This window comes from Amblyraja radiata, chromosome 13 (genome assembly GCF_010909765.2).
Source record: "Amblyraja radiata isolate CabotCenter1 chromosome 13, sAmbRad1.1.pri, whole genome shotgun sequence".
Taxonomy (NCBI): Eukaryota; Metazoa; Chordata; class Chondrichthyes; order Rajiformes; family Rajidae; genus Amblyraja; species Amblyraja radiata.
The window spans coordinates 27513984-27530956 of NC_045968.1; the positions used below are offsets into that span (position 1 = coordinate 27513984).

A 16973-nucleotide genomic window follows, 5' to 3' on the forward strand; every position below is an offset into this window, starting at 1 on the left:
ATATCTTGCTAATAAATATATTTTGGAGCGTAATGCTTTTCTATATATTATTGACAGTTATAATCCATACTGCCACACTGTGGTCATAGAAGGATTGACAAGTTTTCAGTGCCAATGGGCGAATCCAACTCAAGAGAATATTGAACAGACACTGACAGGGTGACTGGAGCTGACCTCCTGCCAGGCTCACATGCTCTTTGTCAGTGGAAGTCCCAGAGCTTGGAGGTGGTGGAGGTTTAAGCTGGAGGCAGCATCTTACTCTCAGATATAACCAGTACAACAAGAACCACTGCATAGTCCACAGTCTGGAAAATGCATTTACTTAGTTTATGCCATGTCATATACCAAGCCCAAGTCATTTATTCTCACTGGAGTCAAAGGATAGTCAGCGAGCAGTTAAGAGGAACTGCAATTAGCTTAAATGAATCAAATTGTTCTTAGAATAATTCCAATGTTAAAAAAAAATGGAGCAGCTTTGGTTAGCTGTTAATGGCAAGACCCTGAAAAGCATTGCTCTCTGAAAGTGGCAACACATGTCGACAGTGTGGCAAATATTGTGTATGGTATGCCTGCTTTCATTGGTAAGAGAATTGCAGCTTTATACGATTTTGTTAAGCTGCATTTGTTTTGCGTGCAGTTCAGGCCACCCCATTGCAGTAAAAAAGTGGAGAGCTTGGAGAGGTTTACCAGAATGTTGGCTGGATTTGAGGGTTTTAGCTGAAAGGAGAGGTTGGACATGCATGGATCGCTTTTCTGGAATGCTGGAGGCTGAGGGGAGACCTGATAGTAGTATGTAAAATTATGAGAAGCAGACAGGCTATAAAATGAGAACCTTTTTTTCCCAGGGTGGAAATGTCAGGGTGGAAATGTCAGGGTGGAAATGTCAGGGTGGAAATATCAAAGATTAGGTGAGGGGAGCAAAGTTTAGAGAAGATGTGCGGAGAAGGTTTTTTACACGCAAAAAGAGTGGTGGGTGCCCAGAACATGCTGCTAGGAGTGGTGGGGGAGACTTTAGATAGGCAGAGGCCTTTGGATAGACACATGGAGGTGCAGGGAATGGATGGATATGGATGTCACGTGCAGTCAGAGGAGATTAGTTTAAAAGTTGAATAAAATTAGTATAGACATTGTGGTCCCGAAGGACCCTGGTACTGTGCTGAAGTTATGTATGTTGTATGCTCTAAGTATGCATGTTGTCATGGGGTTTTTCAGATATGAATAGCGCGGTCGATATCGATAGCGGATCTATTTAGTTCTGCATAGCTCTATCTCTCTCTCTCTCGCTCTCATCTCTTTCTCTCTCTCTCTCTCTCTCTATTCTCTCTCTCCTTCTCTCTCTTCTCATCTCTCTCTCTCTCTCTTTTTTGCATGACCTTCTGAGTGTTTGAATTGAGTTGACTTTAGTTGCATTTAGTATAATGACAATGTGCACTGAGGTACACTGAAAACTTTCCAGCATTCTCTAGGATTGGTCATATTGCCTTATCACAAAAATGAATGAAATTCAACTCATGTTGCTTGACATTATTAACAGTGAGAAGCTTTCTCGGTGAATGAGTAAACAACCTTCAATAAATGAATAAATAATGAGAGAAGAGCTGGTGGTGGTTCTGGTAAATACATGATGATGCTGTAATTAATGTAGGATTTCAGGATCTAAACCAATGCTCCATTGTTAACGGATAATAAACAATCCTAGTCAAGAGAATAGATAATCTATGGCGAATATAAAATATTCACAGCCTCACATGCATGTGTATGGTCAGGATAGATCCACCCTGGGGTGACTAGAAATAAATGAATGGAGAAAGGTTTAATGAAGATGTCTGGGCTGAGTTTTTTTACAGGGTTTACACGTTGATGGGTGCCTGGAACACACTGTCAAGGGTCCAGGTTGAGGCAGATATGATAGTGGCAGAAAGAGGATTTTGGAAAGGCACTTGGATATGAAGGGAATGGAGGGACATTAACTATGTGTCGGCAGATCAAAGTTGGTCTTGGCATCATGTTTGCATTGTGGGCCGAAGGGCCTGTTCCTGTGCCGTACTGTTCTATGTTAAATAAGAGCATAAAGCCACAGATTCATAGAGTTATACAGTATAGAACTGACCCTTTGGCCCAAACTGTCCATGCTTTCTAAGTCATTTGTCCATATTGGACAAATTAATTTGCCTGCGTTTGACCCATATCCTCCTCAACACTTCCTACCCATATATCTGTCCAAATGTTGTTGAAAGTCATAATTATATTTGGTTCTATAGATTCTTCTGGCACCTCCTTCCAGATATTAGTCTCCACTGCTCCAAATAAAATACTACTAGCGAATCTCTTCTGCACCTTTTCCAAATTAATGACATCCTTCCGATAACTGGGCGGCCAAAACTACACATAGTTCTGATAAAAAGGGAGCAGCTCCTGAGACCCAAGTCCTAACCTGTCTACGCGGACTTTGTACATTCTCCCTGCAACTGTGTTTCCTCTAGACTTCCCCCAGTTTCCTCCCACATCCCAAATACACGCTGGCAGATTAATTGGCCACTACAAATTCTTCCTCATTGTAAGTGGCAAAAGAATCCAAGAACTTATGAGTTTGTGAGAAAGAATAATGCCCCTGTTCCACTTAGGAAACCTGAACGAAAATCTCTGGAGACCTTGTGCCCCACCCAAGGTTTCCGTGAGGTTCCCGGAGGTTCCTGGAGGTTTTGGTCACTCTCCCTAATGGTGGAAAGTGGTTTCCGCGTAGTCGAGGCTTCTTCTATGCTCCTGCGATTATTTCAAAAAAAACAAAACTGGCCTCGACTAATAATAGGTTGCCGTTTGGTCGAAGCCAGTGGAGTGGGGTCGCTATTTACTTACAGGCAGTCGAAGGCAATCTCCTTCGCTGACCGGCCATTTTGATTGGCTCATTGGAGTTTTCAACAAAGATCCTGTAGGATCTTTGGTTTTCAAGACCTAGAAGATCCGCCGGACGGTAAAATGCCCGCTAACTTTATTAAACTTCTTAAAACTGTCTCCACTCCTTCTACCCCCCCCTTCTCTCCCCTTCTCCCACCTTCACTCCCCTTCTCTCTCTCCTTCTCCCCCCTTCTCCCCCCTTCTCTTTCCCCTTCTGTCTCCCCTTCTCTGTCCTACTCTCCCCTTCTTTCCCCTTCTCTCCCTCCCTCCCGTGCTCTCTAAAGGACTTACTGTACTCCGTGGCAGCCGTTTACCTTCCTCTTTATCGCACAGACAGCGCTCCTCCGCTGTCCCTGGCCCCCACCTTCGCGATGTGTTTGTGTGTGTGTGTGTGTGTGTGTGTGTGTGTGTGTGTGTGTGTGTGTGTGTGTGTGTGTGTGTGTGTGTGTGTGTGTGCGGTCGGTCGGTAGCAAAGATCCTGTAGGATCTTTGGTCAGTAGATGCAGTTCACGCTTCGGTCGAGGCTTTCCAGGCAAGTGACCAAAACCTCTGATGACTCATGGAAACCTTGGGTGGGGCGCAAGGTCACCAGAGGTTTCCGTTCAGGTTTCCTAAGTGGGACAGGGGCATTAGTTGCCCAAGGAGAGGGGCAATGGGATTGCTCGACTGAGAGTCTGCAAAGGATTTGATAGGCAAAATTACCTCTTTCTGTTTCATTATAAGTAACCAGGAATCCAAAGTAATGAGTTGGTCACTTAGGTTAGAGATCAGAACTTCCTTCACAAAAAGAACTGTCATGAATCAGTGGCTGAGCATATTCGAGGAGGCCAAAAGATCTTTATTTATTAAAGGATATACATATATATACTCTATATATATATATCTCTCTCATCTTATCTTAGTTACAGTGCAGAAACTAGACTTCCTGGAGATCATGATAGCCCAACATGAATCAGGATCTCAGCACAAGCACATCAGAATAAATATACAGTACATCTGTAAAACATACAAATGATGTGGTGAAAACCATTTACATTGTAAACAGCACAGTCAATGTTATCTTTAATGGATTTATTTTCTTTAATTCTGTTTGTATATCCAATATTGACTGTCTAAAATGTCAGAGCAACATTTAATATTTTATTCAATTGCATTTTCTAAACAAGATGGAACAATCAACATCAAGACCTTTATGAAAACTACTTGCAAGATTTATGTCAGTCAGCAAATAGAATCAGGAATTCCATCAACTCCACTGACTACAAACAGTACTCTAGGAGCCGGGACCTAAAAATAATAAATAACAACAGATAAATAATAACGTAAAATCAGAGGTAGTGCTGACTAGGGTCAAGTCCGTAAACATTGTAACTGACTCCTCAGCTTTAGTCCAGCAGTAGTTGACGTGTCTAGCTCAGTCCTTCACCTAACTTAATTAATCCGGTAAGCAAAGCAACTGAGCAAAACACAAAGTGCTGGGGTAACTCAGCGCACCAAGCAGCATTGCAGGAAGACGTGGATACGTGACTCTTTGGGTCGAAACACTTCTTCGGACTGAAATTGTATTTTTATTTTTTTCAGTATTAATTTAAAATGTTTTAATTAATAAATACGAAATTCAAGTAACCGTAAAAAGACTACTTTTTGAACTTTTGATCCCAGAGCTAAGATACAGATCAAAGATAATCTAACTAGATAATAGAAAAGGCTTCTAGCATCTGAATGTCCTATTCGTGGAAGTATCATTTGGAAAATGGCAGATATGTCGATCAACACCTCATTGGACTTTGGGAGCCCTTTGGATGCAAAATATCATGAGGTGATGAGGACTCCAAGGTAGTCAGAAGGTCACAAACCTAACCAGTTGTGGAAAATATCAGGGGGTGTTTTTAAGTAAAGGCAGACACTATTTTTTGCAGAAACTTGTGAATTAGATGCAAGGACATTAATTATTTTGATGATTCATGAGGTGAAGAACCATCTCTTGGATAGTTTTTCTATCTCCCTTCAGGTGTCCCATGGCATCTTATTATGTATAACATTGTCAATGCACATTAGAAGTTGAACTGAATGCCCAGACTTTTTCATTGTGGGAACGTTCAGACAAGAAAATACTTGCTTGTGTTAAGTTCAATGTTGCAAAGTTTGTTTGTTGATTACAAGTCAGGTTACTTCACTGACATAGGAACCAAGAAATGCACGAGACCTGATCAAGATGACTTTGCTTTAGAGTCCTTCAATCACTTCATAGGGTTTTGCTGTTTGCTTGTCATGGTATTGGGTCCTATTATACCACAGATTGCCCCATCTTCTTGTATCCTCTGATTGTACAAGGCTGTTGTCTCACTTGCTACCACTGGAGAAAGAAGGGAGCAGAAAATTCAAAAAGGAAGTTTGGAAGAAACTTCTTAACACAAAGAATGGCGAGATTGTGAAGTCGCTGCCCCAGGGAATGGTTACAGTGAATGGTATCCATGTGTTCAAGGTAAGGTTAGGTAAGTACAAAAGGGAGAAGAGACCAGAGCACAGCACCGCTACATGTAGACAAAAGAAAATTGGAGGAGGCTTGAGCCAAACATTAATACCAAGCTGGATTGGTTGGGGAAATACCATAAACCCAATGCAATCTAACAGAGCTACATTAGGTGAGGGAGACACTGATTGAGCTTGTATTTCCTTCACTGAGGTGATCTAATGCACGTGTGCAAGATGATTGAAGGAATAATAAGTAGAAATTATTACACTAGTTGAGGAACATAGAACTATACATAACGTTAACCTTAAAATAGCCCAATTGCAATGGGGTGATGACAGAAGTGCTTCTTGACAGATAGGCTGTGGAATTGTGGAATGGTTCCCACTCTCCCTGCCCCACCACCCCTTTGCTACCCTTTGTTACCCGACAATGAAGAAATCATTCAGGCAAAGCATGGTAAGCTTCAAAATGGACTGATTTGTTACATAAAGTTATTAAGACGGACATACTGTAGATGGAGAAGGTGGGTGTATGGAGTTAAGATACAGATCAAACATGATCTAATTAGGTAACATAAGGCTTCAAGCATCTGAATGCCCTGTCCCTGGGAGCATTATTTAAAAAAACTGTAGACTCTTTAGATGAGGTAATAACAAGCCATAGAAGCCCAATTATTGCACAAAGGTGGCTCATTGGGCTAAATTTAATTGGATAAGATTCAGATAGTATGTGTGTAGGGTGGGTGAGGATGTTTAAAAATTTACTGTGAAAATTCAGATTCAGCTACTTTGTGTTTACTTGCATATCAGGGTACCTATGAAGAGCGAACCACTTCCTGAGATACAAAGTACATAAGGCCCAGCGAATAGCCCCACATATCAAATCTATTTCTTACAGCGTGTTTCTTCCAAGTCTCAGTGTTCCCAATATCCCCCAAATGGTTTTGATGTCAAGATGTTGTGTGGAAGAATTTCTATCACTTTTTTTACTCTGAAACAAAGTCAGTGCACCCCGTCCAACATGCAAGTCCAGTAATGACGGACGTTCCAAATAAACATCTGGTGTCAGACCCCACCCTACTGGTCCCTGGCACCAATCTCCCAAGGAAGCAGTGGACGACGCTGAATAGATTCAGGACTGGACATGGCCCCTGCTTGGCCAGCCTTCACAAATGGGGCAGCAGCCCAACCCCACGGTGTGCTTGTGGAGAGCAGCAAACAATGCAACACATCATTGAAGCATGCCCTCAACAAAGACTCAAAGGAGGACTTGTCACCCTTCATACAGCAGATCAAGAGGCAACTGCTTGGCTAAAGGACTTTGCATTCGCTAAATAAATAAATAAACGGACTTACGTAAGCATAAACATCAGGCTCAAGTTGAACGGTGGATGGAGAGAGTCAAGAGAAGATTATTGTGTGCTGTTTTGGTGCCCTAATTTGAAGAAGGACTTTCTTGCTATTGAGGGAATGCAGCGTAGGTTTACAAGGTTAATTCCCAGGATGGCGGGACTGTCATATGCTGAGAGAATGGAATGGCTGGGCTTGTATACTCTGGAATTTAGAAGGATGAGAGGGAACCTTATTGAAACATATAAGATTATTAAGGGTTTGGACTTGCTAGAAGCAGGAAACATGTTCCTGAGTCCAGAACCAGGGGCCACAGTTTAAGAATAAGAGATGAGAAAATATATTTTCACACAGAGAGTTGTGAGTCTGTGGAATTCTCTGCCTCAGAGGGCAGTGGAGGCCTATTCTCTAGATACTTTCAAGAAAGAGCTCGATAGGGCTCTTAAAGATAGCGGAGTCAGGGGATATGGGGAGAAGGCAGGAATGGGGTACTGATTGGGGATGATCAGCAATGATCACATTGAATGGTGGTGCTGGCTCGAAGGGCCAAATGGCCTACTCCTGCCCCTATTGTCTATTGTCTGTCAGTGTATCATACCCTGTGGAGATATTTCAATCCGATGAAGGGTCTCGACCCAAAACGTCAACTATTCCTTTTCTCTAGGGAGGCTGCCTGACCCACTCAGTTACTCCAGAACTTTGTATCTATCTTTGGAGATATTTGTATGTCAGGAGTTGAAATCCTTAGCAGCCCGAGATCCAATTTAGCCAGTTGTGCATAGTGATGACCTGTTGATCATCTTATAAAAGGCCCTGCAAGGCATCTGCAGTGTAATTTCCTCATGGCTTAATCAGTCTGTCCAAAATTCATTTGAGATTGGTATCCTTTCTGATATCTAATCGGCATTGACCTTTAGGATTGACAAACTTCTCCATATGCAACATAGTTCATTGGCCTGCCCTCTTTGCCATCTCTGCTGTTTACCCTTTCCCGTGCAGTCGGTGATTCATGTACAACGAGCAAAGTCTCCGACTGATGCCAGACCTCGACAGTATCACAACTTTCCTGGCTGTAGTCTTCTTTCAGGACGTCCCCTCGAAGGTTTTCAAAATTCTGCAGGGAGAAGATACAAAAGCATCAACTTATTATAACGTCCTTTATCTCTTCATAACCTGAATCATTGATCACAGTTCCTTCTACGCCAATGCAATCTCTCCCTGCTGAAACACTGAGCTCCAGCAGTTGCCAAGTCTGTTCGTCTCTGAATTTCTGATCTCATTCCAAATCACGAGCCACCGAGAGGATATGCCTCCATCACTTCTATTTAATGATTTGTACCCAAGGGTGTGGAGAGGTGGTGAGGTTGAGGTTTTTGGCATTATACTCCTTTACATTGGAATACTTTACAAGGTTGGAGCCCAAGTTACAGCATTGCTGAAAGGCTAACGTAGGGGGAGATGTTCAGATGTTCATGTATCCATGGCTCTGAACTTGCATCGTCGACTTAAATTAACTGAAAACTGGAATTTGAAGTCCAAGACAGCCACACCACTTCTGTCTGCACTTGGTTTTGCTTGACAGGTGGCTAAATTGAAGGATTGGTCCAGATTATAAAGCACTGGTTAAAACGGACTGCATGTGCAGTTCTGGTCGCTGTGCTAGAGAAATAATGTGATTGCATTGGAGAGAATGCAGAGGAGATTCACCAGGATGTATCAAGATTTCAACATTACAGTTACAACGAGAGACTGGATTGGCAGGGCTTGTTTCCCTAGAGTGGATGAGGCTGAGGGGGGAACCTGGTAGAGATATCCAACTTTAAGTGGAGGATAGACAGGATAGATTGTCAGAACCCTTGTTCTTTGGGTTGAGTGTCTAAAACTAGAGGATAAAGATATAAGGTCAGTGAGAGGTAGAAGGTTTAGAGGGGAACAGAAGGGGATACTTTTCACACAGAGAGTTGCTGGAATCTGGAATGCACTGCCTGAAGAGGTGGTGGAGGCAGGTACTCTCATAATGTTTAAGAAGCATCAGAAAATGCAATTGAATGGCTAAGGCACAAACAAAATGCTGGTAAAGAGCATTAGTATAGTTCAGTACAATGGCTGGCATAGATAAGGTGGGCTGAAAGGCCCATTTATGCATTGCATGAGCCTATGACTTTTCAATCAGGTGTCCCAAGGTCCCCGCCATCAATAGATGTCTGTCTCCATACACTCCGATTTCTCCACGTGGTACAAATAAACAGATGAGAGCACAGGATGCAGCAACATTTATAGGAGCCAGGCTGAAGATGTGTTCTAAAACTTGCTGTGCCTCCCATGAAGCACTTTCTGCACAGTTACAAGACTAAATTCTACACCACCGTTTGGAGCATAGTCTGGGGTATTCTCTGTTCACACAAACAAGGTCATATCCATCCAGCTAATCTCCACTCAATCAGTCCACCATCAGTCTTCAGCAAGATGATTGAAGGTGTTGTTGACTGTTCTATTGCATCTCAAATTCAAAAATAAATTACTCATTAATATCTAGTTCTGGGTTTTGCTGGGATCTTGGCTCGAGGTATCAGAGACTAAAGAGATATATTCTAGAACTGTCTTGAAATCAAGACACTGTTAGATGAGGTGTGACATCAATGAACCCTGGTAAAACTGGTCAAGGCCATCAAGGAGATACCATTGCAAGGAGATATCATAGCATGGAGATGTACCATTCTCAAAAGAATGCAGGTCTGCTTGCTGAAGGTCAATCATTCAAACCCCAGACACTACTACAGAAGTTGGTCAGGGAAATATCCTTGTCACAATCTTTTAGCAATTAAAAAAAATTCCATCATAACTGAAGGGGACATATTTGTTGATGATTGCTCAAGTCTCAATCCCATTTGCAAGATATCAGAAAATGAAGCCACCTGTGTCTGCATGCAAGAGGTCCGAGCCAAATTTCAGGGATTAATCGTTGGAATGTGAGTTTGTGGTACAAAAAGTCAATGTCCACCTTCGTCAAAAGAATCTGGCCGAAGATATACTCAAAGTGCTGGAGTAACTCAGCGGGTCAGGCAGCATCTCTGGAGAAAAAGGATGGGTGACATTTCAGGTCAGGACCCTTCTTCAGATCTAAATGACTTGACCTGAAACATCACACATCCTTTTTCTCTGCAGGTGCTTCCTGACTTGCTGTACCTATATATATATTTTTTTTAGATTAGATAGCCTTTATTGTCATTCAGACCAAAGTCTGAACGAAATTGCAGCAGTCAAACATACAATACAATACAATAAAAAACAACAGTAAACACATATTAACATCCACCACAGTGAGTCCACCCAGCATCTCCTCACTATGATGGAGGCAAAAGTCTTAGGGCTGCAGTCTCTTCCCTCCTCTTCTCCCTCTGCGCTGAGGCGATACCCCACCTGGCGATGTTAAAAACTGTCCCGCGGCTCAATCACCGCGCCCCGGGGTGGTCGAAGCTGCCGCCCACCAGTCCTGCTGACGCAGCCGCTGGCCCGCGGCCGAACCCCGGACTCAGGCCACCACCGCCAGAACACCATCCCAACCACCGGAGCACCGTTCCAGCCCCGAGCCGGATCGCCCCCACGTGAGTACCGTTACCGTCTCAGCCCCGCGCCAGGCCGCCCCGACATGGGCGCCGTACCTCCCTCGGGTTGGGCCGCCCCGACATGGGCGCCGTACCTCCCTCGGGCTGGGCCGCCCCGACATGGGCGCCGTACCTCCCTCGGGCTGGGTTGCCCCGACATGGGAGCCGTACCTCACTCGGGCTGTGCTGCCCCGACATGGGCGCCACTCCTCCCTCGTGCTGGGAACGCCGTACCTCCCCGAGCTCGGCCACTCCGACGGAAGCACCGTTCCTTCCTCGGGCCAGGCCGCCCTCCCGGGAGCATCACAGCCCCTCACGGAAGCACTGTTCCAGCCCCGAGCCGGGCCGCCCTCACGGGAGCGAGCTCAGGGCGAGTCCTGGCGGGCTCTGCCTCCTGAGCCTCGAGGTCGCCAGCTCCGCCATTAGGCCTCAGCGCAGACGGAGGCAGAGAAGGGGAATACGACAAAAAAGTCGCATTCCCCCGCAGGGAGAGACAGCAAGCCCCGTTTCAACGCCCCCCCCCCCCCAAACACAAACTAAAAACCAAAACTAGACTAACCAAAACAAAATAAACAACACAAAAAACACAAAACAAACAGGACTGCCGGTGAGCCGCTGCAGCCAGAGCCGCGCCGCCACTCCGATTTGGTATTATTTGTACCTATATTTGGCAGTTTTATTCTACACAAAATAATCTGGTCATCTATCCTGAGAGTTCAATGGCATCTTCCTCATAGTTCTCCAATATCAACATCCTGGCAGTCACCAGTGGTCCAATGATGGACCAGCTGCATAAATATTTTGGTTACTTAATGTGATGGAAACCTCTCCAGTTACAATTCCAATAACTCTAAAGACATTTTGCAAAGTGATCAGTTGATTAGCATGTCAACACACAGTGGTTTCAGTGTATACCATCTACAAAATATTAAATGAGGTAACTTCAACTGAACCATCACAACCCATGACTTCTAGCACCAAGTAGGACAATGATAAGTGGCACCCAGGAACCCCATTACTTGCAGGATCCCTTGCATGTAATGCTGACTTGGAAATATGTTATCGTTCCTTCATCATCACTAGATATGAACACCCGAACAGCATCTGCATCAGCGCTGTGGGAGCACCTACACCAGAGGTGCAGTGGACAGACATGTTACCTCACCATCGCCATCTCAAATTCAGTTAGGTCAGCCGATGAACATAGCTGCAGCAGTATTACACACATCCTCAAAAAAATTGCAAATATATGATGGTATTTACCAACAGGATCCGGACTCTGGGAGCTCTCATGTGTGTATGCACATGGGTGCTGGTATATCAGGTACTTACTGAAACATAAGGGGCTGAAATTTTGGGAAGCCATACAGGCCGAGTCCTACAACAGAATCTCCCTATGCAAAACAGTGAGGCGGCTAGAAAACACACTCCAAGAAGTAACGCTGTGACGATTTTCACCGAGTTGCCTTTGGACATGGTATCTGCAGATATAAAGATAATATCAGAATTATAACCCTCAGGGAAGGGTTTCAAGAGATATGGAGCAAAGCCTGAAAACACAATTGAAATTCAGATCAGTGTGATAAGCTGTAATGTCTAATAATCGTGTTGTCATGTGCTCCTACCAATTATTCATTTGATCAATGCCAAGCTGCCTAATCCTGTGCGATGTTGGATTTTAGGTTTAGCTTTAGGGTTAGTACTACTGTGCAACTAATAGATTCGCTGTATCACAGAGCCAGCAGTCCTGACCTCTCCTGCTGTTTGAGTGGATATTTGCACATTCTCCTTGTGACCGCATGAGTTCCCACCGGGTGCTCCAGTGTCCTACTTTATCCCAAAAGTGTGGAGGTTTGTGGGTTAATTGGCCAGTGTAAATTGCTCCTAATGTGTGCATGAGTGATAGAATCTGGGGGGAGTGATGAGAACAAAGAGGGGCCCAGTGTGGGGGCAATGCCGAGAGAACAAAGTGAGATGACTGTGGACTATATAGAATACTTTTGTAACTTTGTCAGCACCCTGTACGTGGCGACACTTTGCATACTTTGTGTATGGTATGCAAAACAAAGAATTTCACTGTGACATGTCACATATGATAATAAAGTATCAATCTATAATGTGTGGAGAACAAAATGAGGTCAGTGTAGGATTAGTTTAAATTGGAATGTGATGGTCAGTGTGGCTCTGGTGGGCTGATGAACCTGAATCTGTGCTTTATCTCTGTCTATGCCTCTATGTCTAATCTCATTGTCAAATAGGCCATTTGCATGCTACAAATAGCCAATCAGCCCTATGCAGGATGTACCATCAGATATTACCAGACCATATCCATTAGACAACCGTCTAAGATGATCTACAGAAAGTGTCATCTCAAGAAGGCAGCTAATATCCTCTAAGATTCACACCATCCTGGCCACACTCTCGTCTCACTGCAAGCGATTGAATTTATGTATTTATGGAAAGTAGAGACTATTCAGGACAAGGCATCGTGGTTCGGTACGGAGGAAATCCTGATTTCAGTTACCGTTTTTCTTTTTAATTACTTTGCAAAAATTTCTAAACACCTATTTTCGCTTCTTCATTCTGGGGTATAGTGAGTAGATTTAACCAATTTTAAAATAAGGCTGTAATGTAACAAAATGTGGAAGAAGTGAAAGGGGTCTGAATACTTTCTGAATGCACTGTAGGAGCAGCTCTGGTCTATATACCATAGGAAGGATGTAATCACACTGGAGAGAATCAGGATGTTGCCAGGACTAGAGAATTTTAGTTAAGGAGACAGATTGGGTAGGCTCAGATTCTTTTCACTGGAGTCACGTGCATTGAAGATGGGTATATAAAATTATGAGAGCATAGATACACATTCACAATCATTTCTTGATGGAGTGGGTGTCAGAACAAGAACATAGGTTTAAGATGAAAGGAGGGTGTTTGAGGGGAAAGTGTTTTATACATATAGAGTGGTTGATATCTGTAGCTTGCTGCCCAAGAAGTCAGAATCAATCAAGATGTTAAAAAAGGCACTTGAATGGGAAAGACAGGAAGAATACAGACCTAATGGGGGTAAATAGGATTTGTGTAGATAGGCAATCAGCATGGACGTGATAGGCAGAAGGGCCCATTATTTGTGCTGCACGACTCCATGACTCTATAATCATCAAGAATCAAACTAACACTGCACTAAAAAAACTCTTTTTGAGAAGTCTGTGAAGATAAATTTGAGCTGTTGAGACTAATAATTATACAGACATTTCAAAGAAAGCTCAATAAACTCTTGGGGAAAAAGGAGATTTGGACTGAGTTAGATGAAGGAGGATGGGGAGGGTGTGGATAGGGGTGTCAGTGCTGGCATGGACAAGTTGAATTGATTGCCTTCTGCATAATATCAAATAATATCTTGGTTCACCAAGACATCTTTGAAGAGAGTGCAGCCTCCACAGTTATCACTGCTATAGCAACTCTACTCACCATCACTGACCGTCTCACACATGATGTCACTGAAGGAGCTGAACTTGTTGTATTCTAAGATGTAGAGTTGTGCTTGAAAACAGTAAGCTACCCCCTTTTCCACAGAGAGGTAGTAAGGTATCTGAGTTTGGTCTAAGGAAACATTCATAACCTGCAATTAAAAAAAACAAAAAATGAAATAGGAGAACTAAAAGTCTTCTACATTTAATATATAGTTAATGACTAATGGGCAGGAAGCTGGATAGATGTACATAGATACATGGATTCATAGACAATAGGTGCAGGAGTAGGCCATTTGGCCCCTTGAGCGAGCACCGCCATTCAATGTGATCCATAATCAGTACCCTGTTGCTGCCTTCTTCCCATACCCCTTGATTCTGTTAGCCCTATCTAACTCTCTTTTGAAATCATCCAGTGAATCGGCCTCCACGGCCTTCTGAGGCAGAGAATTCCACAAATTCACAACTCTCTGTGTGAAAAAGTTTTTCCTCATCTCAGTTCTAAATGGCTTTCCCCTTATTCTTAAACTGTGGCTCCTGGTTCTGGACTCCCCCAACATCAGGAACATGTTTCCTGCATCTAGCGTGTCCAATCCCTTAATAATTCTACATGGTTCAATAAGATACCCTCTCATCCTTCTAAATTCCAGTGAACACAAACCCAGTCGCTCCATTCTTTCATCATATGACAGTCCCGCCATCCCGGGAATTAACCTCGTGAACTTACGCTACACTCCCTCAATAGCAAGAATGTTCTTCCTCAAATTGTGTGTAGCCCTGGAACCTATTTGCCTTTCTCTTAGTTCAACGATGATTTGTATCTCAACTCCATTTATTGACCTTAGATCCTTATGCCTTCTGGGAAAAGATAACTGACTTGAGACATTAATGCCCCTGTCCCACTTAGGAAACCTGGACGGAAACCTCTGGAGACTTTGCGCCCCACCCAAGGTTTCCGTGCGGTTCCTGGAGATTGCAAGTGGTTGCCGGAGGTTGCAGGTAGTGGAAGCAGGTAGGGAGACTGACAAAAACCTCCGGGAACCTCCAGGAACCGCACGGAAACCTTGGGTGGGGCGCAAAGTCTCTTGAGGTTTCCGTTCAGGTTTCCTAACTGGGACAGGGGCATAACTATCTCACTTTCCACAGGAGCTTCCTAACCTGCTGTACATTTCCAAATGTATCTGTTTTTACTCCATATTCCTCGTTAATGCCAAAAGCCTGAGCCATGAATGACAGCAATGGGTTAAACAAAGACCGGTGCTGAGGGGATCAATGGAGATCAACGGGAATGGCTGAGTACAGGAGAACAAGGAGTGGGGCCAGGAGGAGTAGAGGCAGGGCCAGGAGAGCAGGGCACCTGACCATGAAGGACATGAGACGTGTAGAGGCAACACATAACTAAACAGCCATCTTCCTTTATATCATGGCTGGTCTTCAAAATGAAAGGTGGCGATTCAAGTCTAACTGAAGGCACATGTTGAGTGATCTCCTTTCTAAAAAAACTTAACCTGATGTTGAGTGACAATTGTAACAAATGTACATACCTGCTGCTCCACTCCTTCCTTCCAGTAATAAATATTAGCATTGATGTTCTTCTTTATTTCACTGACATTCAGTGTAACCCGACCACCACTCACTGCAGCAGTCAATGTCGGTGCTGTCAGATTGGCTTTAAAGAAAGTCAGTTTGTTAATCAACTTCTGTTCCTTTGGGAAGAACCCTAACAAACTGACAATTCTAAATGTGCTTTTTCATTCCAATCCTTATCCCCACAAATATCATACCAATTAGTATTTTCCAAGTTCATGGCCCAAATGGTTCCATAGGCAGTGATTAATTAGGGGGCGCAGTGCCATAGTACAGATCCAGAGACAGTGAAACACGATGATGAGGAGCAGTTCCACAGACACTGGCTTATACTGAGATAAAGAGCTGTGGTCATTCCACAGCCATGACTCTAGGACCGATAACTTAGTTAGGAAGCCTCTCCTGTAAAATGGGCAAACGGCAGCCTGGTATAGTTGCATTCATAGAATAAAATCCTGGAGAATCTTCCATCACACTCCCTGGGTATATCGTCAGGGCCGTCTTAACAGCACTATAGGCCCCTGGGCAAAGCAGTGCACTGGGGCCTCTACACTTCCAGTTTCTTTATGCCGAATCAAATATGCCGTCATGCACTTGCGATGTTCTTCTCCGTTTTTGTGTTCTACACTAACATTCGACAATACATAGAGTAGCATGGGGCCCCTATGCTCGTGGGGCCCCGGGCAACAGCCCAGCATGCCCATGCGTTAAGATTGCCCTGTATGTCGTAAGCCACCAGCAGGACAGACCCACCAGAGGTGATGGCACGGTGGTGTACAATTGGCAGACGACAGCTCTGGATATCCTCGTCATTGACTCCATGAAGTATTGGGGCATTAGGTGAAGCATGGGCAAGGAAACATCCTCATGATTACAACCTAGTATCCTCTCTCAGCTGAAGAATCAGTGCATCTCCATGCTGAATAACATTTGCAAGAAGCACTGAAAGTAGGAAGAACACAGAATATAGTCAGGGGGGGGGGGGGGGGGGGCTACAATGTATATCGCGAGTGGCTTGGTAAAGAGGCATTTAGGCAGACATTCCAATAAGCAAAGCATGAGGATATGGTTCTATTGCAGACAAGTGGGATCACAATAAATGGGCAAAATGGGGTGCATGGACATGGTGGGCGGAAGGGTCCTATTCTATGCTGTGCAATGCCATGTCTCAATGGCTCTAACATCAGAACCTAGGGACACTAGTTCTAATTTTGCAGAGCACACTCATCATATTGCATATATACAGCTCCAAAGTTGGCCACAGTGATATCAATAAATTAGAGAAATGTTGAAGAAGGGAGATATGATAAACATTTTCTGTCGCCTGTCCAGGAGTGGGAGTGAATCTCCGCACCAATCTTTTCAGAAGGAGAACAACGTTGACATTTCAGACAGACTTGGACATTTATGTGTAGGAAGGAACTGCAGATGCTGGTTTAAACTGAAGATAGACACAAAAAGCTGGAGTAACTCAGTGGGTCAGGCAGCATCTCTGGAGAGGAATGGGTGACGTTTCGGGTCAAGACCCTTCGTCAGACTAGTTAGGGATAAGGGAAATGAGAGATATTGGTGATGATGTAGAGAGTTAAAGAAC

General features: G+C 43.9%; 1 protein-coding gene across 1 annotated transcript in view; it reads right to left on the reverse strand.

Annotated features, from left to right (window-relative positions):
- Positions 1–7278: 7278 nt before the first annotated feature.
- Positions 7279–16973, reverse strand: part of il20rb (interleukin 20 receptor subunit beta) — a 49594-nt gene continuing 39899 nt past the window's right edge. Inside the window, exons 4-7 of the mRNA XM_033031521.1 lie at positions 15337–15461; positions 13794–13944; positions 11658–11806; positions 7279–7834 (exon numbers count right to left, since the gene is read on the reverse strand). Of these exons, the coding sequence (XP_032887412.1) occupies positions 7634–7834; positions 11658–11806; positions 13794–13944; positions 15337–15461 (626 nt within the window). The 3' untranslated portion in view covers positions 7279–7633. The remainder of the gene's footprint in view (positions 7835–11657; positions 11807–13793; positions 13945–15336; positions 15462–16973) is intronic.